The following is a 25,541-nucleotide window of genomic DNA, read 5'->3' on the forward strand; positions in this document are numbered from 1 at the left end:
CCCCAACTAACTGGTGCCCCTGCACATTGACTCTGCACCGGTACCCCCTGTATATAGCCTCGCTTGTTATTTTACTGCTGCTGTTACATTTTTGTATTTTTTTCCTTAATATTTTATTTTTATTTTTTTCTTTCATTTCTTAAAGCATTGTTTGTTAAGGACTTGTAATTTGTAACTTGCATTTCACTGTATGGTCTACTACACCTGTTGTATTCGGCGCACGTGACAAATAACATTTGATTTGCCAGCTAGCCAGCATAAACTAGCTTGCTGGGAAGGGCCATTGAGCTTTAAAAGAACATGAAAGGGCTCATCAGGGCGACTGACTGAACCGAAATCAATCGTCTCCACGACATATGTCATCAATTTAGGTAACATCTATTGCCGCGTTCACATGACATTCGGAAATAGCAAACTCTAACATGTTCGACTTGCTAACTGGTATAGCGATACACGTGCCGCGTTCAACCTGTTATCAAGTGAGAAATGTCCGAGGTTCCGACTAGTACGTGGACGCGGCATAAGACTCTATGGCTGTATAGCCAGAGATACTGGATCTAATAACGAGATGCTCAGGTCTCAGCCCTAACAATTGAATTCGATGTCCACCGCGTGGAACGGCGTGTTTCTATGCTTTCTTTTGAGTGGTGGATACACATCTTTATTTTAATATAATTTGAATATTCGATGATGGGTGTTGACGTCAAACGGCCTGAATTCAATGGAGAGTGAAACGCTATGCTAGCCTCATAAATATAAAATGATTTCACCAGGGACAAATTAAATCACATTTTATTTGTGACATGCACCGGCAGGTAACCAAGTGGTTAGAGGGTTGGGCCAGTTACTAAAAGGTTGCTAGATCGAAATCCAGAGCTGACAAGGTAAAAAAAATCTGTCGCTCTGCCCCCGAACAAGGCAGTTAACCAGCTGTTCCTATGTCGTCATCGTGAATAAGAATTTGTTCTTAACTGGCTTGCATAGTGAAATAAAAAAAGTCAAATAAAATGAAATGCTTACTTACCAGCCCTTAACCAACAACAACTGATAAAGTAGTTTTTTTCCACACAGTTGCCAGGATGCCACACTTGTCAGTCCACTCCTAATAACCTAAGCAGTACAACTTTTATTAGATCCAAATAGAATTTCATTTTTATCTCCTAAATTCGACACTCATTGCCCCCACATACAAAAACGCCTCACCTGCTTAATAATTAATGAGTTGCTTAACGTGGACATGTTTTGGGCGGAGTAAACCCTCTCGCTTCGACTCTTCCTCTCTGGTAATAGCCTCTCCCGTTTCAGAAGTCATCATGGCGCTCACTTCCTCAGTCAAAGGTAAGAGTCGTCTAAAATAACATTGCCAAGCTATTATTTCAAATCAACACAGTTTGCAAAGCAGTTGGCGGCCATGTCAATTATTTTATTATGCAAAGCCTGAAATGTCTCACGTTTACTTGAGCTTCCTCACTGTCCAGGTAGCTTGTAATGCTAATGATACTTAGCTAGCTAACGTTAGCTGGCTAGTAACATTACTCCTTTAATCTTCACTTGCAATCGCCCCAAAAAGTCACGTTACCTAGCTAGCTATACATCCAATTATCTAACGGGGAATTGCACTACAGTAACGTTATTTATTGAATGTGTGGGCGAAAGTATTTAGCTAACGTTAACTAGCTATTAACTATAGTGTGCTAGTAACGTTGGCGTGTTTGTTCTATCAGGATGTAATACACAATTGGTATATACACAGGCTGAAACTAATGCTTCCAAAATGGTGTACATTTCTTACAAGCCAGAATGTTGAATAAAATTACATTTAAACGTGCCCTTTGTCCTATAGCTGCTCGAAATTTGAGACAATATCCACAGGAAAGTATTTTTTTTGTACCTGAGTTTTTAGAGAGCCGGTAGGTACAGTGGGGAGAACAAGTATTTGACACTGCCGATTTTGCAGGTTTTCCTACTTACAAAGCATGTACATCAGAAACCTTTGCACAGAAACCTTTGTTTGCAATTACAGAGATCATACGTTTCCTGTAGTTCTTGACCAGGTTTGCACACACTGCAGCAGGGATTTTGGTCCACTCCTCCATACAGACCTTCTCCAGATCCTTCAGGTTTCGGGGCTGTCGCTGGGCAATACGAACTTTCAGCTCCCTCAATATTTTCTATTGGGTTCAGGTCTGGAGACTGGCTAGGCCACTCCAGGACCTTGAGATGCTTCTTACGGAGCCACTCCTTAGTTGCCCTGGCTGTGTGTTTCGGGTCGTTCTCATGCTGGAAGACCCAGCCACGACCCATCTTCAATGCTCTTACTGAGGGAAGGAGGTTGTTTAGGATTTTAATCCATGACGGCGTAGTGTGTTACTAATGGTTTTCTTTGAGATTGTGGTCCCAGCTGGTCCCGTGTAGTTCTGGGCTGAACCCTCACCTTCCTCATGATCATTGATGCCCCACGGGGTAAGATCTTGCTTGGAGCCCCAGACCGAGGGTGATTTACCATCATCTTGAACTTCTTCCATTTTCTAATAATTGCACCAACAGTTGTTGCCTTCTCACCAAGCTGCTTGCCTATTGTCCTGTAGCCTATCACAGCCTTGTGCAGGTCTACAATTTTATCCCTGATGTCCTTACACAGCTCTCTGGTCTTGGCCATTGTGGAGAGGTTGGAGTCTGTTTGATTGAGTGTGTGGACAGGTGTCTTTTATACAGGTAACGAGTTCAAACAGGTGCAGTTAATACAGGTAATGAGTGGAGAACAGGGGGGCTTCTTAAAGAAAAACTAACAGGTCTGTGAGAGCCGGAATTCTTACCGGTTGGTAGGTGATCAAATACTTATGTCATGCAAATTAATTACTTTGTGTGATTTTCTGGATTTTTGTTTTAGATTCCGTCTCTCACAGTTGAAGTGTACCTATGAAAAAAATGACAGACCTCTACATGCTTTGTAAGTAGGAAACACTGCCAATTTTGCAGGTTATCAAATACTTGTTCTCCCCACTGTATATGGTTCGGCACCGATTATAACGTTAGTTTTATATTGGATATAAGTGAGTTTTATATTGGATATTCGGTTTCCTCTCGTCAATAGCAATTGAACCCAGCATGACAATGGACAAGTTCATTTTGCATGGCCCTGTGTCAAAGGTGGGTGGATTTTGATCATTTTAGACCATTCCATTGGTCCTTAAAGGAAATGTTCACCCATTTTCAATGTTGTATTGTTTTTGTCCATCTCTGAGTGATGTTCTATCGATTTCCCTGGGTTATTTCGTGCTTGCATGTGTATCTGAGTTATTGCCGTTCAAGCAGTCAGATCCGTCCGGTATGGGTTAGTACTGTGATAAAGTCGCTCTCAGTAAACTGGAAGATAATAGAAATATGACTTTTAGATTGTGAAAACGTCTTATCATTTATGTCAGATTTCAATACTGGCCAATGTGATAACTCGGGAGAATGTATTTTCTCGAATGAGCCATTGATCATATTTTTGCGATATTCCTACCTTGAGAATTTTTTTATTTAATGGAGGTTCTATCACATTTTTCCTTTTTGTCTGCCTCTAGGCCAGAGTGCATTGCATAGTGCAATTGCCAGATATATTATAGAAAGGAGATAGGAATCTAATGAATGAAAGCATGTATAATGCAGCACCCAGCAGACTGTCGACAAATCGCGTTTACGTTATCGTGCTGCTCACGCGGTTGCTAAGCTAATCGTCACACAATCCCTTCTCAAAGTCATTAGCTGCGCTCGAATACTCATACTAACCATACTATTTGTGACGGGAATTGAATGTATATTGTATGCTTATTAGTTATAGTATGGATATAGTTAGTATGTCAAAAGTTCCCGGATGTCGTACTAAATTTGCCAAAATATGAAGTAAACAGAGGACACTGTGTCTGTACTTTAGGGCTCATAATGCAATTCTTCAGGAAATGGGCATGGCTACACATCGTTTTCAGATTTGAAGAAAATTGCGGAAAGTATGCAGCCGAAGTACAACGAGATCGGATACAAATTCATAGCCTTAACTAATTATGACAAATGTTGAGCAATGTAATAACTTTTCAAATAAATTACCTTATGTTGGCTGACAAGTTGTTAGCTACGATGTCCTTACGAACCACATAGCATAGCATATTATTAAAGCAATATGTTAGCTAGCTACCTAATGTTAGTTGGCTACTTATACATAAAACTTGCCAGTATATTAACCATCTATCTAACTACCCAACGTTTATTGACTTGATTATAACCATCATTCTTAGCTTAGCTAAATGGTATAGTCGTTGTGCATTCTCAATGGACATTCGGGTGCTTTCGCTCTGGATATCTACTCCGATTTCAGAGCACTCTCGGCTGAGTGTACCAGAGCGCATAATAATGAATTTACGAGTGCTCAACACCTGTTGAATATGGTCGGTGTAAGTAAACTTTGGCAAAAAAGCATAATTAATTTGTCGCCGGCAGAAGTCAGTCACCAACACTCTGTATTAGAGGTCTACCGATTAATCGGTATAGCCGACTTCAAGTTTTCATAACAATCGGTAATCTGCATTTTTGGACACCGATTATGGCCGATTACATTGCTCTCCACGAGGAGACTGCGTGGCAGGCTGACCACTTGTAACGCGAGTGCAGAAAGAAGCTGATGTAAGTTGCTAAGTCAAATAAACTGGTCAAACTAAATAGAGAATCAATCTTCAGGATGTTATTATCATATATATCCAATAACGTTCCAACCGGAGCATTCGTTTTTGTCTACAGAGTAATGGAACGCATGGCGATATCATAAGTAATGCGCGTAACCAGGAACTCGAATGACTCAAATAGCTGCCATCCGGGCCCACATCACACTAGAGGCTTCATTCCACGTTCTACTGACTGTTGACATCTAGTGGAAGGCGTAGGAAGTGCGAACAGATCCATATATGGGATGTGAATAGGCGATGAGTTGAAAATCAACCAGCCCCAGAATTTCCACTTCCTGTTTGGAAGTTTGCCTGCCCTATGAGTTCTGTTATACTCACAGACATAATTCAAACAGTTTTGGAAACTTCAGAGTGGTTTCTATCCAATAGTAATAATATGCATATATTAGCATCTGGGAAAGAGTAGGAGGCAGTTCACTATGGGCACGCAATTCATCCAAAGTGAAAATGCTGCCCCTATCCCTAAAAAGTTAAGATTGATTGTTTTTTATAAGATCGGTTTAATGCTAGCTAGCACCTTACTTTGGCTCCTTGCTGCACTCGCATAACAGGTACTCGTGGGGTGCAATGTAATAGACCCTAATCAGTGTCCAAAAATACAGATTGTTATGAAAACTTGAAATCGGCCCTAATTAATCTGCCATTCCGATTGAATCGGTCAACCTCTAGTATTGTGTGTACGCCATTGACAAAAAATCTAGATGTAATCCTTTTTCAATTCAGGCTGTAACACAACAAAATGTGGGTAAATTAAAGGGGTGTGAACTTACCGACGGGCATTGTAATAATAAAGCAATTCTCAGAGCTTTGAGAACTATGTAATGAAAAGCGGTATACAAATTAAATGTGTTATTATATACATCTAGTCTTTTGTATGATTAGCTAACTCCACACTAGCAACGGTGTTTCTACTGTTTGCCTAATCTTTCGAAAACATTTGACATGAGGCTTGTGATGATAAGCAGGACGCGTTACCTCCCTTTACTAAATAGGAGCATATTTGAGTTCCCTTCCTTGTGTCCCTCATTTCTTTTTACTCATGATCTTATGTGGTTGATTTACTGGTGACAGTAAGCATGTTGATTTTACAGTATGCATGCAAGTCTTAACTGTTATTCAATTATTTGAGGCTTGTCATGCCCAGAAGGAAGAAATGAGTTGCCTTACACAGATGCACAATGGACAGTTATGCTGGCAACAAGATGCTTGCATTTTTCTTATACTAATGTGGTGAAATTACGACCATTGTTTTCAAACAGTAGCCACCTAGTCTCGGAAATCCCAGGCCTTGGTGCAGAGCATTCGTACATTTTGGGGGGCAACCCGTCTGTCTAGAGAGACTCGTAGGCACCTGTTTATCTAAATCTCAACACGTTCCTAGTGCTAGTAGGCTGGTTAAGTCACAAACATTGGGACCACTTTGTGCTGTCCTCTGCAGAGGCCTTCCTGACCACTTGTGATTTAGCTTTCATTCTAGCCTTGGTTCAAAGGGCCAGGGACCAAGTGGATCAGAACACACAGGCCTACATGACATTCCCCAGGCTTCTTTTTTTTTACAGGCAAAATTGAAGGGGAACGTTAAATGGTGCTGATTTAAAGCGAGTCAACCACTGAGAAGGGGGTGAAGGCTCATCAAATGGCCCTCAAAGTTTACATAGGATGTACAGTGTAATTTTCGCTCCGATACAGAATATATCGGGGCGGCAGGTAGCCTAGTGGTTAGAGCATTGGACTAGTAATCTGCAGGTTGCAAGATCAAATCCCTGAGCTGACAAGGTAACAATCTGCCGTTCTGTCCCTGAACAAGGCAGTTTACCCACTGTTCCTCGGCCGTCATTGAAAATAAGAATTAGTTCTTAACTGACTTGCCTAGTTAAATAAAGGAAAAATAAAAATACAACGATCCCTCATGCTAATAGACACTAGAGGTCGACCGATTAATCGGAATGGCCGATTAATTAGGGCCGATTTCAAGTTTTCATAACAATCTGAAATCTGTGTTTTTGGACACAGATTTTTTTTTTTTTTACAACTTTATTTAATCTTTATTTAACTAGGCAAGTCAGTTATGAACACATTCTTATTTTCAATGACGGCCTAGGAACTGTGGGTTAACTGCCTCTTTCATCTGCAGAACAACAGATTTTCACCATGTCAGCTCGGGGGAACCAATCTTGCAACCTTACAGTTAACCAGTCCAATGCAATAACGACCTGCCTCTCTCTCGTGGCACTCCACAAGGAGACTGCTTGTTACGTGAATGCAGTAAGACAAGGTAAGTTGCTAGCTAGCATTAAACTTATCTTATAAAAAAAATATATCATCACTAGTTAACTACACATGGTTGATGATATTACTAGATATTATCTAGCGTGTCCAGTATAATCTGACTGAGCATACAAGTACCTAAGTATCTGACTGAGCGTTGGTAGGCAGAAGCAGGCGCGTAAACATTCATTCAAACAGCACTTTCGTACGTTTTGCCAGCAGCTCTTTGTTGTGCGTCAAGCATTGCGCTGTTTTTGACTTCAAGCCTATCAACTCCCGCGATGAGGCTGGTGTAACCGAAGTGGCTAGCTAGTTAGCGCGCGCTATTGGCGTTTCAAGCGTCACTCGCTCTGAGCCTTGGGGTGGTTGTTTCCCTTGCTCTGCATGGGTAACGCTGCTTCGAGGGTGGCTTTTGTCGTTGTGTTCCTGGTTCGAGCCCAGGGAGGAGCGAGGAGAGGGACGGAAGCTATACTGTTACACTGGCAATACTAAAGTGCCTATAAGAACATCCAATAGTCAAAGGTTAAGGAAATACAAATAGTATAGAGGGAAATAGTCCTATAATTGCTATAATAACTACAACCTAAAACTTCTTACCTGGGAATATTGAAGACTCATGTTATAAGGAACCACCAGCCTTTATATGTTCTTATGTTCTGAGCAAGGAACTTAAACGTTAGCTTCCTTACATTGCACACTTTTACTTTCTTCTCCAACACTTTGTTTTTGTATTATTTAAACCAAATTGAACATGTTTCATTATTTATTTTAGGATAAATAGTTTTTATTGATGTATTATATTAAGTTAAAATAAGTGTTCATTCAGTATTGTTGTAATTGTCATTATTACAAATATATAAAAAAAAATCGGACGATTAATCGGTACCGGCTTATTTGGTCCTCCAATAATCGGCATCGGTGTTGAAAAATCATAATCGGTCGACCTCTAATACACACTCACTCACTCGTTCTGTGAGGCTGGAAGTAGTAGTAGCCTAGTTGAACTCATGCGGGGTGTAACTAATGAGTGTACGTGCTCTCCTCTAGGACGTGCAGTCTCTAGTGTCAGATTGATATGTGTTTCTCTTTCCCTATACAGTGGAGCATCCTTTTAACCACCTGATTGACACGCTGAAAGATGGCGACCGGAAGTATTTCAATCCACAGAAGCTGAATGATGCAAGATACGGTGAGTGTGGATTTGTCAGCTCCTGTGTTGAACAACAATAGGCTAAGCTTGCACTTATGCGTTAAAAGACCAAACCAGAGTCTAATTATTTCTCAAAATGCAGCTTTTGTCATTATAGGGCCATGAGTTTGAACTGTGGTCAACCAATAGAATGTAAAGAAATGCCACATGCATGCCAAAAGTTATTTTTTGATAATGGTCTCTCATTCCTTTCCTTTCCATAGACAAGCTGCCTCTATCCATCCGTGTCCTCTTGGAGGCGGCCATACGCAAATGCGACGGCTTCTATGTGAAAGAAGAGGACGTCCACAACATCCTAGACTGGAGCGAGCAGCAGAATGTGGCAGAAGTGCCATTCCCTCCTGCCCGGGTCCTGCTGCAAGACTTCACGTGAGTGTCTTTTCCTACATCCCCAACCTTGGATTATCCAGGTTAATCTCTTTGATATACAATATTTTTCGCAAGAGAAACCTGGTCCAAGATACCAGCAGTGTCCCTGTGTCATAGCATACTCCCTGTCTATCCCTCCAAAGAAATGTAGAGTTGCAGCCATCCCCAGACCTTTTTGTTGGCTTCCTTTTTGTAGCGCCTGTAGGTGAAGTATATGGAGTCTCTAATATTTTGTAGTTCAGGGCTCACCACCGGTATCCTCAGTGTATTTATCTTGGGCAGTTGATCAAGTACACACAGTCTTGCTTGTTGTCTTAGGAATGAACAGTATTTTTCTGAAGGGTATTTTGCTCAAGGGTATAGTGCTGCAATGTTGCTATCTGGTTACATGATCGAATCAAGATCTTAAGTACAATTAGTTAAACTAGCCTATTGCAAAGACTGTTCCACTAATTTCTATGGTTCCACCTCCTTAAAATCCCAATAGGCCTACATGTATTAAATCCTAGTGCGATCACCAATACTGCATTTCAGTGCTATCGGTCACCAGTTTTGGTTTCCCTGTGTGTTATTGTTTGTTTTGTGGAGTAGTATGGTGGATCTGATTGTTGTTCCTTCCACACAGGGGCATCCCTGCCATGGTGGACCTGGCTGCCATGAGGGATGCAGTGACCAAACACGGAGTGGACCCCGGCCTGGTCAACCCTGTGTGCCCCACAGACCTCATTGTTGACCACTCGCTACAGATCGACCTCAACAAATGGTGGGCTTAAAGGGACTGTTTGCGTAAAGTTACATATTTTACCTTACGATAGCTGGGAAACCCTCCTGAGGTTGATGGCTTCTTTATCTGAGTTGGATATCTTGATACTGTGCTATTTCTGAAATTAACCTTTGCTGTTTCTTAATTATCCTTAGAAATTATCCTGCTCTTTCTGAAATTATCCACCCTTTCTCTGCAGTGCCATACAGAACGCCCCCAACCCTGGTGGAGGGGATAGCCAGAGCCAGGGGCCTCCGTCTCGCCCCTCCCCCGCCAGACCCACACCCAGAAGGGGGTCCCAGTGTGGAGGCGAGAGAGGCAGCTGCAGCAAAGGGGGCTGCAGTGACACCCCGGGAAGACCCGCCACTGCTGTCCAGCAGATTGAGAACACCCCTCTCCTATGCCCCTTCCATCTACAACCCGTCTCTGAGTAAGACACTATACATATTCATGAATTGCACGTTGCATCAAGCCATTGTTAGGAATATTCTCTTGAAGACTGGGGTGTATTCATTACGCCAATTCTGTTGCAAAATATTTATTCTGTTGCAAAACCGTTTACTTCAAACGCTACTGAGATTCGTTTTGCTGTTAAAAGGAAGGTTTAGTTCGGTTGCGTCTCAAAAAAAAAAAAAACGGCTGGAAGGAAGGAACCCAGTGGACTTCACTCCACTTTAGAGCATGGAAGTATCGATCATTTATAGATTTGAAGTGAACTACAACTTCACATTGAAGTGTTTGGAGTAAACAGTTTGCTGCAGAATGTTTTGCAACAGAATCAGCGTAATAAATAAAGAAAATGAATACATCCCTGAATACTGACTGAACGTTCTACTTAATGCTAATCAACTAGTGCATATGAAGATGTCATCAAAAGTGCATTATAGTGCCTTGGAGATTACTTGTATGAAGGAGACATAATTGGTAGGAATAACTTTTGTCATCATTGTGATGTCAGATTGACTTTAGATGCAGTTTAACATTAGCTAGCTAGCTAAGATTGAGGGGAGAGGATTGGAGCTAGCTAACATTAGCATTGCTAGGGATTTTTGACAAACTTTAATGGCAATATGACCATGTCTAATGTAAAATTGTCGACAGCATACTGATGGCAAAGTTGTTTCCTACTAATTATTTGTCATTGTTTTGTTGAATATTTGTTATTTTTAAATACCTGCAGGCAACTTGTGCACAAGGTTAATTAACTTCTTGGCGCACCCATCCCGTTAGTGGGATCATTTTTGTCAACATCCGCTGAATTGCAGTGCCAAATTCAAATTAAATTACTAAAAATATTAAATTTTCATGAAATCACAAGTGCAATATAGCAAAACACAGCATAGCTTGTTGTTAATCCACCTGGCGTGTCAGATTTCAAAAAAGCTTTTCGGCGAAAGCTATCCAAGCGTTTATGTTAGGACATCTCTCTCAGCAGACAAAACATTACAAACAGCTAGCAGCAAAGTAGATTGGTCACGAAAGTCAGAAAAGCAATAAAATTAATCGCTTACCTTTGATGATCTTCGGATGTTTGCACTCACGAGACTCCCAGTTACACAATACATTTTCCTTTTGTTCCATAAAGACTATTTTATATCCAAAATACCTCCATTTGTTTGGCGCGTTATGTTCAGAAATCCACAGGCTCGAGCTGTCACGACGGGGCAGTATCCGTAAATTTGTAGAAACATGTCAACCGTTTTTAATAAATAATCAATAATATTTCAACCGGACCGTAGCTCTTTCAATAGGAGTGAGAGAGAAAATGTCTGCTCCAAGCTGCTCACGCATGCAAAATGTGATCTTTCTCGCTAATTTTTCAGAATAAAAGCCTGAAACTATGTCTAAAGACTGTTCACACCATGTGGAAGCCATAGGAAAAGGAATCTGGTTGATATCCCTTTAGATGGAGGGAAGGCATGCAATGGAACAGAGAGGTTTCAGGAAAAACAGCACTTCCTGGTTGGATTTTCCTCAGATTTTCGCCTGCAATATCAGTTCTGTTATACTTAGACAGTATTTTGACAGTTTTGGAAACTTTAGAGTGTTTTCTGTCCTAATCTGACAATTATATGCATATTCTGGGCCTGAGAAATAGGCAGTTTCATTTGGGTACGTTTTTCATCCAAACACCAAAATACTGCCCCCTACACTCAAGAGGTTAATAGATAAAGCAGATTGCGTTCTTCATTTCGCTTGTTGCATTATTTTTTAATTATGAAGCCATTCCCCCAAAGCAGCTGATTGAGTCGCGTTCATTTGCGAAGAGCACACAGAGCAAGCGGAAGCTTTCGTGACGTGACGATCCACTGTTGTGCAGGTGATCAAGTTGCACTTAAAATTCACTACTACCTATATTATAGGTATAAGTTTAACTATTTAAGATGTGCCAAATAAATGATCTCCAGCTCAGAGCTCCAACTATACTATGTAAGTGGCTAGCTTGCAAGATCAAGCTTCTTGATAACCAATATGCAGAAACAGTTTGTGATATATTGAAAACATAGAACATTTTATCTACACAGCATGTGCAACAATAGTAATCATATTACTTGTATTTTTTTAAATGATCACTTTATAAACTGCACACGAACCAAAAACCCAGTTGAAACTACCACAACTTTAAAAAAACATGCGAGAGACAGAGCGCATTCTGGAAAGAGCCTATAAAAAACAGAAAGGCAAACAATTCACACAATGAAACTATGAATACACACAAATTAACGGGAGACTGAGAGCGCATTCTGGAGAGAGACTTGCTTACTAGTGCATCTTCGTCACACACCCCAGTTCCCTTCTTTTTGTGCCGACATTTTACATTTGAGATGTCATTTCCGAAAATACTAAGCTGTAGTGTAGACCAAAACTAAGTTATTTTAGCTAGGCCTACAACAGAAGATGCATGTGAAACGTTAACTTTCACTGCCTGCTAGACAAGTCAAAACAATTCTGCTGGCTTGCGCATTATTTTATCTTTCGGATCCATGTGGGATACAGACCCGACCCAATTTGGCTTCGATTCTCCCTCATTTCTGACATATTTTGGGTCGGGGGGTGGGCGGGGACTGGGTCAAGTCGTTCTGGAGTTTCACACATCCAATTCCTTTCGGATCTCAATTTCGGAATCCGAGAAGGCCTCTAATTCGGGAATGCAGGTCCTGGCTCCTGCGTATTGGGTGGATTTATAGTGTAGCAAAGCCTACTCGGTACCCTGTATAGTAGAGAGGAAAGGTGCACATTGTCCTTGTCATTGTTTTCTGCAGACCTGAAACAGCTCTGAAAAACCAGGAGTTGGAGCTGATCCGAAACAAAGAACGGCTGCAGTTCTTTAAGGTAACTTTCTGTCTCTCTCTCTCTCGTTTCCGTCAAAGTAAATTTAATGTAAACAAGATACTTAGTTACAGAGACTCTGCAGCAGCTATTTCGAACTGAAACCAGCACCTACAATCACACATTGTAACACGTCTGCAACTTATTTAGGCCCGTGTAGCGTACCAGTCTAACCTTTTACTTACGTCTTTCTCCTTTTCCCCTGAAGTGGTGCTCCAAAGCGTTTAAGAACGTGAACGTGGTGCCCCCGGATGTGGGCGCAGTACACCAGCTAAACCTGGAGTACCTGTCTCAGGTGGTGCAGGAGAGCCAGGGCTTCATCTACCCAGACAGCGTGGTGGGCACAGACTCTCACACCACCATGATCAACGGTCTGGGCATCCTCGGCTGGGGTAAAGAACAACAATTTAAAGTTCTATCAATGTCCACACAGCTGCCAATACTGGCTGAAATCATTGGAATTTAAAAAAAAGTTATGCATATAACTACAGTGCCCTGGAGGAGGGACATTTCGCAAGTTCAGTATACGGACTGAAGTACCCATTAACCCCAATAAAAACTAGATTAGCATCAAACAGAAAAACATCAAAGAGAATACATAAAAGAAAGGACTAAGAATTTTGCTGAAACCACATTCATCAGGTCATAGGTTAACCTTTCTGATCTCCCCATCCCGGATCCGGGTTCGTGAATACAGACTCAAGCTCATTACCATAACGCAACGTTAACTATTCATGAAAATCGCAAATGAAATGAAATAAATATGCCATCTCTCAAGCTTAGCCTTTTGTTAACAACACTGTCATCTCAGATTTTCAAAATATGCTTCTCAACCATTGCAAAACAAGCATTTGTGTAACAGTATTGATGGCTAACGTAGCATTTAGCATTAACATTCAGCTGGCAACATTTACACAAAAAAACAGAAAAGCATTCAAAAAAATCATTTACCTTTGAAGAACTTCAGATGTTTTCAATGAGGAGACTCTCAGATAGCAAATGTTCAGTTTTTCCTGAAAGATTATTTGTTTAGGACAAATCGCTCCGTTTTCTGCGTCACGTTTAGCTATGAAAAAACCCCTGTATCCAGGATTGTGTAAATCTATCAGCAAGCTCATTAGCATAACACAACGTTAACTATTTATGAAAATCGCAAATGAAATGAAATAAATATGCCATCTCTCAAGCTTAGCCTTTTGTAAACAACACTGTCATCTCAGATTTTCAAAATATGCTTCTCAACCATAGGAAAACAATCATTTGTGTAAAAGTAGCTAGCTAGAGTTAGCATTTCGCGTTAGCATTTAGCGTTAGCATTAGCGTTAGCATCCAGCACGCAACATTAACAAAAACATAAAAGCCTTCAAATAAAATCATTTACCTTTGAAGAACTTCTGATGTTTTCAATGAGGATACTCTCAGTTAGATAGCAGATGCTCAGTTTTTCCAAAAAGATTCCTTGTGTATTAGAAATAGCTCCGTTTTATACATCACATTTGGCTACCAAAAAAAATCCATAAATTCAGTCCTCAAAACGCAAACTTTTTTCCAAATTAACTCCATAATATCGACTGAAAACATGGCAAACGTTTTTTAGAATCAAGCCTCAAGGTGTTTTTCACATATCTCTTCATTGATACATCGTTCTTGGATACATGCTTTCTCTCCTGAATCCCAGGAGAAAATGACCGCACCTGAAGATTACGCACAAATTTAGACAAAGGACACCGGGCGGACCTCTGGAAAATGTAGTCTCTTATGGCCAATCTTCCAATGATATGCCTACAAATACGTCACAATGCTGCTAAGACCTTGGGCGAACGACAGAAAGTGTAGGCTCGTTCCTTGCGCAATCACAGCCATATAAGGAGAGAATGGAAAACAGAGCTTCAGAAATTCTGCTAATTCCTGGGTGATGCATCATCTTGGTTTCGCCTGTAGAATGAGTTCTGGGGCACTTACAGACAAAATCTTTGCAGATTCTGAAACTTCAGAGTGTTTTCTTTCCAAAACTGTCAAGAATATGCATAGTCGAGCATCTTTTCGTGACAAAATATCGCGCTTAAAACGGGAACGTTTTTTATCCAAAAATGAAATAGCGCCCCTAGAGCTCTAACTGGTTAATATCCAAGTTACAATGCTTTGGTGATGAAAGAACTTAAGAAGGAGATCGACGTGTGAATTATCCAATAGCTCTATAGCTTTAAGACGGTTTCCTGTCTCTTTCCCGCTCTCTGTCTCAGGTGTGGGAGGGATCGAGTCGGAGGCAGTGATGCTGGGCCAGCCCATCTCTCTGACCCTACCCCAGGTGGTTGGCTGCAGGCTAGTAGGCTCCGTCAACATCCTGGCCACGTCCATCGATATTGTTCTGGGGATCACCAAGGTAGGCTACAACTAAGAAATTAAACATACTGGTACACATCTGAGGGTAGCTCAGAAATGTTGAAACCATATTCAAAAGAAGCTTCCATACACAGCACTTGCAAAGTATCACTTTTTATTGATTGCTAGCGTTTAACTTCTCTGGGATATGTGGGACGCTCGCCAACAGCCAGTGAAATTGCAGGTCGCCAAATTCAAACAGAAATCTCATAATAAAAATCGCTCAAACATACGAGTATTATACACCATTTTAAAGAAACTTCTTGTTAATCCAGCCACAGTGTATGATTTCAAAAATACTTTACGGCGAAAGCACACCTTGCGATTATGTTAGGTCAGTGCCTAGCCACAGAAAACCATACAGCCATTTTCCAAAGAAGGAGAGGTGTCACAAAAGACAGAAATAGCGTTCAAATTCATCACTAACCTTTGATGAGCTTCACCGGATGGCACTCCCAGGACTCCATGTTAGACAATAAATGTGTGTTTTGTTCGATAAAGTTGAATCTTTATGTCCAAAAAACTAATTTTAAATTGGTGCGTTATGTTCAGAAATGCATCGTCTCAAACAAACATCCGGTGAAAGTGCAGAGAGCCACATCAAATTACAGAAATACTCATCATAAACATTGATCTAAGATACAAGTGTTATACATACGATTATAGATAAACTTCTTAATGCAACCGCTTTACGGTAAAAGCACACCATGCAATTATGTTAGGTCAGCGCCTAGTCACAGAAAAACATACAGCCATTTTTCAACCAAGGAGAGGTGTCACAAAACTCAGAAATAGCATTATAAATATTAACTTACCTTTGATGATCTTCATCAGAATGCACTCCCAGGAATCCCAGTTCCACAATAAATGTTTGTTTTGATCGATAAAGTCCATCATTTATGTCCAAATACCTCCTTTTTGTTCGTGTTTAGTTCACAAATCCAAATTCACAAGGCGCAGGCACTTAGTCCAGACAAAGTCAAAATAGTTCCATTACAGTTCGTAGAAACATGTCAAACTATGTATATAATCAATCTTTAGGATGTTTTTATCATAAATCTTCAATAATATTCCAACCGGACAATTCCTTTGTCTTTAGAAATGAAAGGGCACGCAGCTCGGACTCACGGCCACGTGCAACTTAGCTCATGGCATTCTGCCAGACCCCTCATTGAAACGGCTCTTATTCGCTCCCCCTTCATAGTAGACGCCTGAAACAAGGTTCTAAAGACTGTTGACATCTAGTGGAAGCCTTAGGAAGTGCAATATGACCCCATAGACACTATATTGGATAGGCAATAACTTGAAAAACTACAAACCTCAGATTTCCCACTTCCTGGCTGGATTGTTTTCTCAGGTTTTTGCCTGCCATATGAGTTCTGTTGTACACAGACATCATTCAAACAGTTTTAGAAACTTCAGTGTTTTCTATCCAAATCTATTAATTATATGCATATTCTAGCTTCTGGGCCTGAGTAGCAGGCAGTTTACTCTGGGCACCTTATTCATCCAGGCTACTCAATACTTCCCCCCAGTCCCAAAGAAGTTAAGCTACATGTCGTTGAACCTCCTTTAGGTCTTTTTAATTTCCTTTGTATTATCTATATTGTCATTGTAAAGTACATGATGGAGATGTTTTAAATGCTCTGCCAAGCTTGATTCAATGTGTTCTCCATCTCAGCACCTTCGTCAAGCGGGCATAGCTGGGAAGTTTGTGGAGTTTTTTGGTCCCGGCATGTCCCAGCTGTCTGTCCCAGACAGGACCACCATCGCCAACATGTGTCCTGAATACAATGCCACCGTCAGCTTCTTCCCTGTCGACCATGTCACACTCAAACACTTTAAGCAAACAAGTAAGACAGGAAGCTGTCACTAGCCTGTTTCCAGGTCCGTTTGTGCTGTCTTGCCAACTTATCTGGTCATTAGCGTAACAATTACAGTAGGAGATGGTAAGACAGCACATGCCGTGAAAATTTACCATAAGAATTGGCAAGAGCTGGGACCAGGCTAGACTGTCACTTCTGAGGCTGGGATGTATGTCAGGTGTTATTTTGAGATTTATGTGCATGCTATTTAGAACATGCTGTTATAAAGAAATGTTATTGCAACCTCTTTGCAATAAGGAATTGAGACCAAAAGCTCATGAGATGTTTCAAGTGTTTATTACCAAGGATGCCGTCAGCTGAGTGCATCCATTTATAATCTTCCCTCCATTTTGTCACCACCTTGTAGGTGTCACCTCCCCAGCCATACATTTTATGACCCCAATGAGTTTCCCTTATCTCCCCTGTGGAATGTCCATTGTCCTCTCTTTGTTTAGCTATATGTCAGAATCACAACCTGTCATTGTCCTGGGCCTGACCATGCTTTCTGATCCGAGGCAATTTCCTCTTATCAGATTAGGTCAACCCTTACAAATTAGCATACACAGAGTTTCATGGCCTAAACTCCATTTAATACTCACAGTAATCATTCACGAAACAGGATACAAACAAACTACAGTTTAACTTGAAACATGTTACATTTTAACAGAATCCATCAATGCTAAGAGAAGCTGTATTAATTGTTTTTCGTTCAGCAATGTTAATGCTAACTTAAACAAACCCAAATTCGGTCAACATACTACTTTCTTGGTTTCCTTAAGGTGGGGTAAATTTGGCATTTGGGTGAATTATCTCTTGATTTTTAAATGTTGCATATGTGGCATGTAATGTTAAAACTTGATGTTTTCCTTTGCTCTCAGACTTTACTGAGGAGAAACTTGAATTATTGGAGGCTTATCTGAAGGCTGTGAAACTCTTCAGGAGCTACGAGGACTCGTCAGAAGACCCACAATATTCTGAGGTATTCTTTTAGTCTTTTCAGATATTAGTGGCCAATAAGTAGAGGAAGCTATGGCGGAATATTGGTCCATATTACGAAGTGCATCGTTTTTCTGTTTCACAGAGGTACAGTTATGTTGTCCCTGGTTTCTCTAAAGGTGATTGAGATCAACCTGAGCTCCATGGTGCCCCATGTGAGTGGGCCAAAAAGGCCCCAGGACAGGGTGGCTGTCAGCAGCATGAAGGAGGACTTCCAGAGCTGTCTCAACGAGAAGGTAACATATCAGTCAGACGCCTTAGGTCAACAAAGTAGAGAACTAATACTAATACTTGAGATCATCACACAATTGGCCTATTCATATTTTAGTTTGCATAGCAACAGAAAAGTAAAACTGCCCATTGAGGGGAAATGTTGTACATATGGCTTTTTGTTGGTTCATCTCAAACGAATCAATCATGTGACCCTTGTTCACTACAACTTTATATGAGTGATAAATACTTTTGTTAGAATGACCAGTTTTTTTCTGTTATGTAGAAAGGGGTGAGATCCCTGCCACATCTTCTGGCTGTAAAATATTGAAAGTATGGATTAGTTAATTAAATTGTGTTTATCTTTCCAGGTGGGTTTCAAAGGGTTCCATATCTCCAAGGAGAAGCAGGAGAGCCTGGTGCCTTTCCTCCACGGCGGTCAGGAGTACGAGTTGGCCCACGGCTCTGTGGTCATCGCAGCCGTCATCAGCTGCACCAACAACTGCAACCCCTCCGTCATGTTGACCGCAGGTGAGAGACACTGGAGGAACACGGTACTATATTCTCAGGTTTTCCTGAAATCCCAATTGGACTGTCGGGAATATTGCCAATGTAACTGGTATCGCCTTGTGATTGACAGGTTTGCTGGCCAAGAAAGCGGTGGAGGCGGGCCTTATCGTCAAGCCTTACATCCGCACCAGCCTGGCTCCTGGCAGTGGCATGGTCACCCACTACCTCAACACCAGTGGAGTACTGCCTTACCTCAGCCAGCTAGGGTGAGGACACGCACGTCACGGACAGGATCTGAACCCAGGTCTCCTACGGGAGAAACCAATGTCTTGACCGTTAGACCAAGAGACCAAGAGACTCTTGGGCCAAGGGCTGACACAGGTTTTAAAGTCACAGGCAGGGCTACCTCATCACGAGACCATGAGCAACTATGTACCCGACTCATGTCCGACACACACCCACATCACTTGATTATGCATAATTGTCAGGAGTAGAATATTAGATAATTGTTCCTCATATCTGACTCAGGTTTGAAGTGATAGGCTATGGATGTGCCACCTGCGTTGGAAACACTGCACCTTTACCGGAGACCGTCTCTGAAGCTATCAAAGAGGTACTTGAACAAACTCTGTCTTAACTTGGTTACTATTCACTGCAGAGCTGGGAATGAATAAGACTGTATTCCAGAATGAAGTATTTAGGAGATATTATCCATTCCAGTGTTAATTTGATCCTTGAAAAAAAAAAACACTTGGCTGCCTCCTTTAACGCACTCTGTCATCAAATATTTTGACCAAATGGGTGACTAGAGAGAGTGACGGAGAGGTTTTATAGGAAGGTCTAACCTTCCCCATGCGCCCGCCGTAGGGGGACTTGGTGGCCTGCGGAGTGCTATCTGGGAACAGACACTTTGAGGGACGCCTATGTGACTGTGTCAGGGCCAACTATCTGGCCTCTCCACCCCTAGTAGTGGCGTACGCCATCGCCGGCACCGTCAGCATCAACTTCGAGAAAGAGCCTCTGGGTAAGTGAACAACATCACGTTTCAAACCCCAAAACCACATTTTGAGGTTTGTTTGACACTTTATGTAATAATCTGTCTCCTCTTCTACACCTTTTGATACCATTGACGAACTACCGTTCACTTGCTGTGATGGTCCAAAAACGTTATCTGGGGGGGGTCAATTTGTTCCCCCTGGGAGATCCCAATGGAAGGTTAAAAACATAATGTGTTAGCATGTTTGTTACCCTGTCCCTCTGGTGTAGGTGTGACCTCTGAGGGGAAGGAGGTGTACCTGCGGGATGTGTGGCCCACCAGGGAGGAGGTGCAGCAGATAGAGCAGGACAAGGTCATCTCTTCCATCTTCACAGAGCTCCGTGCCAGAAGGGAGGTGAGGGTCCTTTTTGTTTAGGGTTGGCTCCCTCTCTTGATTCTTTTTCCCTCAACCTATTCAAGTTTCATTACGGTGCAGTTATTACGGTGTGCTGTTTGTCACTCTGTTACAGAAAGGGAACACGTTTTGGAATAACCTTGAATGTCCAGAGTCTGTGGTTTTCCCATGGGATCCCAAATCCACATATATCCGCTCTCCTTCCTTCTTCAACAAACTTGTGAGTCTTATTTTTTGTGTGGAAAATTACTCAAATGTACAACAATAATAAACACTTTTAAGAGAGATAATTTAAGAAACTCAGAAGTAGATATATTTCATATATTCAAAGCGTAATGGATAGTTTGTGAAACATATTAGCATCAGGTTAAGCTGAATTCATATTTCAGAACTACTCTGGGCCCTGGTTCTATATGACCTCTCCCCTCTCTCCCAGTGTAAAGAGGTCCAGCCGCCCCAGTCTATAGAGAACGCCCATGCCCTACTGTTTCTGGGAGACAAGGTGACCACCGACCACATCTCCCCTGCCGGGAGCATCGCCAGGGTCAGTGCTGCTGCCAAGTACCTGCTGAGCAAACGGTGAGCATCCTATAATTGATGTACGCAGACTGCTGCAGCAGGGGCTGGGTTGTTCAAATTCTTCACCTCCATGTAATTTATTTATTTATGTTGTGTGCTACTTTAGCATTTTACCAGGGTCAGGAGCAAATGTTTTGGTAAACTCTCAGTGGAACTTAGGAGGAAAGTAGTTTGACCTTTAAACTCTGGATTTCTCACTCTCAGCCTTACACCACGAGAGTTCAATTCGTACGGCGCCCGGAGGGGAAACGACGCGGTGATGACCCGAGGGACATTTGCCAGCATCAAACTCCAGAACCGGTTAATCGGCAAACCGGGCCCCAAGACCGTGCACATTCCATCAGGCCAGACTGTAAGTGAGAGAGAGGTTCAAGTCTAGAAACAGTGCACTTGAACTGTGCTCTTCATTCAGCTCTGTACGGAAGGGAATAAGTATCTCCCTATTGCTCACGATTTGATAACCCAAGCAAACGCTTCAAGTGATATAGTAAAATACCTTATTACAAATAACATGAGATTCATCTTTGCAGTAAATGGAGAGTGGATAATATACATGATTTCGGCCAAGTTGTTTAACAGTGTGTTTTTGTGCTGTTAGCTGGACGTGTTTGAGGCAGTAGAGCGCTACCAGAGAGACGGGATTCCCCTCATCATCCTGGCAGGGAAGCAGTACGGCTCAGGAAACTCTCGGGACTGGGCGGCCAAAGGACCCTACCTACTGGTAAAAGCTACATTCCACACCCAAGAGCCTCAAGCACTGGTCACATGCCAATAAAACTGGCTTCTGGGTGGAGCTTGTTCTTTAACACTTTTTTAAACACTCTTTAACACTTGAAGTGTTGCAAGATTTTTCTATGTATAAAGATTTTTTTAAATAACTAGATGCAGTACAACCAAGGTGAGGGCGCTGCAGATCTGGTTCTGTACTGTGGCTGGCAACATGTGCTCGTGAAGGATGGCCCCCTATCTCTTAAAGGCCCTAGGATCCATGTGTACAGGGATGATCAGCCAGTTATTGGGACGACAACCTAACTTGGGATGAGGGAAGGTTTTAGCATGTGGAATATTGGAAGAATATTTAGAGGTTTACTTAGTTGCAGCTACAGTATGCCTAATTGCATATCATGGCACAGCTACACTACATGACCAAAAGTGGACACCTGCTCGTCTTACATCTTCTTCCAAAATCATGGGCATTAATATGGAGTTGGCCTCCCCTTTGCTGCTGGGAAGGCTTTCCACTCGATGTTTGCACATTGCTGCGTGGGACTTGCTTTCATTCAGCCACGAGCATTAGTGAGTTTGAGCTCAAATGTTTGGCGATTAGGCCCGGCTTGCAATCGGCATGCCAATTTATTCCAAAAGTGTTCCGTGGGGTTGAGTTCAGGGGTCTGTTTAGGCCAGTCAAGTTCTTTCACACCGATCTCGACAAGCCTTTTCTGTATGTACCTGACTTTGTGCACGTGGGCATTGTTGCCTAGTGGTTAGAATGTTGGGCCAGTAACTGAAAGGTTGCTGGATCGAATCCCCAAGCTGACAAGTTACAAATCTGTCGTTCTGGCCCCGAGTTAAGCAGTTAACCCACTGTTCCCCGGGCACCGAAGATGTCTATTATGACAGCCCCCCGCACAGCTCTGATTCAGAAGGGTTGGGTTAAATGCAAAATACTAATTTCAGTTGAATGCATTTAGTTGTACAATTGACTGGGTATCCCCCTATCACTTCCCATTGTCATGCAAAAACAGGAAAGAGCGGTCCCTAAACTGTTGCCACGAGGTTGGAAGCAGATAATCGTCTAGAATGTCATTGCATGCTGTAGCGTTAAGATATCCCTTCACTGGAACTAAGGGTCTTAGCCCAAACCGTAAAAACAGCCCCAGACCATTTTTCCTCCTCCAACAAACGTTACAGTTCGTATGTACACAATGAAATTCTAAATGAGTCAAATATTCCTTGGGAAATTTCATTCAATTGTATATGTGCCTTTTTTCTCCATGGGATACAGATCCCATTGGTCTCTTATTCTGTGTGTTCTATGGTTGGCAGGGTGTGCGAGCTGTCATAGCAGAAAGCTTTGAGAAGATGCACAAGAATCACCTGGTGGGCATGGGCATCGCGCCCCTCCAGTTCTTGCCAGGCCAGAGTGCCGATTCGCTAGAGCTCTGCGGGAAGGAGAAGTTCACTATCACTCTACCAGAGGACCTGTCCCCAAAGCAAATGCTGACTGTCAAAGTATGGCATCCAATCAAATGTTACCTTTTTATAACTCAAATTTCCCATCCCCAGTTAAAATGTCTCACAACTATCTTTGTCCATGGCATTGTCTCTTCATTGACCTACATTTTTCCCTTTTTTCTCTAGACTAGCTCTGGAAAGACCTTCAGTGTGACGACTCTGTTTGACAACGAGATGGATGTGGCCTTTTACCGGCATGGCGGGCTGCTGCGATACGTGGCTCGAACCATGCTCTAGACTAGATCATTTTATCTTAACTCCGCTTTAACCCCAAGGACTGATTTTCTTTCTGTGCTTATATATGGGGTTAGTCATGCTCCAACCATCTAGTTGAATGTGTGGAAATGGGCCTACTAAACTAGCTTGCTCAAGTAGGGAAGACACAGAAGCTAATTCACAGAGATTATGTACCCTCCCCCGCCCACAGACAAATGCCTCCCAGGTCTAAACCGAACCTGTGCTGTTTTGAACTGCTTGTGACCAGTCCAGTCTGCTCCACTTCAGACTAGCTCAGACCAGCCCAACATTCTTTCAGCTCCAAGACCAGCTCAGTCCTCTTTGACGATATCAATCTGCTTCAGCATTTAGACCAACACAATCCACTTTAGAACAGATTGATATTTAACGGCTGAGCATGCCCCATTCAGAACAACCAGCTCCAGCAGGGTGCCTGTTCTATAGGGTGGAACATTCCGAACGTTGCAGTGTAGAAGTCCAATGTAAAGCATGGGCATAACCTGATAAAGTCATTGATTTTTATCTGTGTCAGTCGGAAAGTTTCATCTCTTTTGAACAGGTATCTGCACTTTTTATCAGCGCTTGAGCTTCCTAACCACATCAGTCAAGTTCAATTCTGAAACCAGATCGATCTGCTTTAGCCGACCAGATGAGAGACCTTGTGCCCAATTGCAACCCAACTCTTTCTCTCTACTCCTTTGATGCGTATGTAGATCTGTACAGATTGGATTGCTGTAAGCAACAGGGAGAATATTCTACTTTGCCTACATAATGTAATCTTTTAAGATTTGGATTTGGAATCGTGCACCAGTCTTGGCTGTGCATATCTCCTGCAGACATCCTTTACAACAGAGTATTTCCAGGGATGTCCTCTTTTTCACTTATGGTCAGAATGAGAATGTGGAGGAAACAGTTGTTTTTTGCTCTCCATGTCTGCACAGCTTCATTGTCTACTGGTTGAACTGATTATCTGACAACGGGGTTAGTTTCCACACCCAAATACTATCGATTTCACTGGTGCTGAGGCAGAGGTGTCAAAATGTCCTTCGCTTTGGTGCTTCTAATGACAATTTGCGAGGTCCTCTGTAAGATGCATACAATCTAGAACTGTATATCTCTATATATGGCTCTGATAGTCTAGTTTGGTCTACAATATCTCATTACATGTTGCTTGTCAGGTACCGGTATTTAAGGTTTACAAAGTAGCGGGCAACCATTGTTCGTGTGTTGGTATTAACACTGTGGTTGGACATTTTGCATGTTAAGGCTGTCTGTGTGACATTGTTGCCTCAGTTGTCTTACTCAGATAATGGCACTATATGAAACTTTATTCATACAATATAATTGAGACTTCTGGAATGTGGATTTGAACATTAGCTTTTAAACAAATACTTTAGTGGTCATTGAGATTGTCAAGTATTTATTGTCATACTAAATTCAAACAGTTGACTGTCATGTGCTGTTTGAAAACCCAACATATTTTTATTTTTTTTACTTTCCAAGAGTGAACAATGCCGTTGTGTTGCCGTGACACATTTCCAAAGCAAGTTTAAGCAGAGAACAGAGTTTCCTGACCTGTAATGTCATTCGTTTTGAGGGTGCATACACACACGTTGATGTCTTTGGTTGTCAAACTACAGAGCTTCAATTAGCCTGATTTGGGCTTATTGGTTTCCTGTGTTTTGTTGTGTTTTGATTGGGTACTTGAGTCCTGGCCGCTGGTCTGATCAAGATGGTGCAACACTGAAGAACTTTCAGAATCAGGTAGAAATGTCTAGTGTAGATACGATTTAATTGTCACGTAGAACATGTAATCAAGTCAACTGTGTTCATTTCTATCTGCAATGTTATTCTGAGTATTTCACCTCACTGAGTATACCCCAGTTTTATCTTAATGCAGTTTCCCTTGAAAGTGTGATCCGTTCTATTGGCTTGACTTCAAAGGTATGCGTCTCACTGACTGCTTTGGGGATTTTAGGTTTTTCCCTGAGTACAAGCACACGGTAATTTAGTACATTTTAATTAATGGATGACGTATGTGATGTTATTATTTGTGTGTAGGTGTTGTTGGGGTACTGCTTCATTTTTCATTTTCACAAAAAATGTACCATATGCAAACAAAGCAAGTGCAACATTGCACATAACAATAAGTACCTGGTTAATGCAGAGAAGTGGTAAAAAAAATAATAATTAAGTACCGAATACTGAATTATAACAGATATTGTATATAGTTTTTAATAAATGATTAAAATGAAAGTTTTACTGTAAAGAAACTACAAAAAAACATCTATTTGGATGCTGGGCTCTCAAATCAGTGCTGGCATTATTGTTCCAGCACATCACCCGCAAGTCCAAGACAGACTTTTTTCACACTGCTTTGTTCTTAGTCCCAGGCTAGACTGGCTCATTGTTTTGCTTAGCAATGACCACGAAGGGTAAAGAAGCTTCAGAATTTTGGAAAACCCATTCACTTAC

The 25,541-nt window shown here is 41.8% G+C and overlaps 1 protein-coding gene across 3 annotated transcripts; it reads left to right on the forward strand.

Annotated features, from left to right (window-relative positions):
* Positions 1-471: 471 nt before the first annotated feature.
* ireb2 (iron responsive element binding protein 2) lies at positions 472-25,322 on the forward strand. 3 transcript variants are annotated; one of them, XM_090201872.1, is made up of 23 exons: positions 1,274-1,338; positions 2,891-2,950; positions 8,089-8,178; positions 8,403-8,568; positions 9,194-9,331; positions 9,531-9,761; positions 12,595-12,664; positions 12,870-13,053; positions 14,905-15,044; positions 16,725-16,896; positions 17,787-17,887; positions 18,024-18,140; positions 18,486-18,645; positions 18,755-18,890; positions 19,153-19,237; positions 19,492-19,648; positions 19,891-20,015; positions 20,131-20,235; positions 20,452-20,594; positions 20,799-20,946; positions 21,193-21,315; positions 22,641-22,826; positions 22,956-25,322. In XM_090201872.1, exons 2-23 carry the CDS (start codon positions 2,920-2,922, stop codon positions 23,064-23,066), a joined length of 2,919 nt encoding a protein of 972 aa, XP_090057998.1. In that variant the 5' UTR covers positions 1,274-1,338; positions 2,891-2,919; the 3' UTR covers positions 23,067-25,322. The 3 variants fall into 3 exon arrangements, with proteins under 3 accessions (XP_021420547.2, XP_090057998.1, XP_090057986.1); XM_090201860.1 differs by lacking the exon at positions 2,891-2,950 and adding an exon at positions 6,856-6,996; XM_021564872.3 differs by lacking the exon at positions 2,891-2,950 and having other exon boundaries at positions 472-1,338.
* Positions 25,323-25,541: the final 219 nt, after the last annotated feature.

The sequence above is a fragment of the Oncorhynchus mykiss genome, chromosome 2 (genome assembly GCF_057628025.1).
Source record: "Oncorhynchus mykiss isolate SJ-2025 chromosome 2, ASM5762802v1, whole genome shotgun sequence".
In the NCBI taxonomy this organism is placed as follows: domain Eukaryota; kingdom Metazoa; phylum Chordata; class Actinopteri; order Salmoniformes; family Salmonidae; genus Oncorhynchus; species Oncorhynchus mykiss.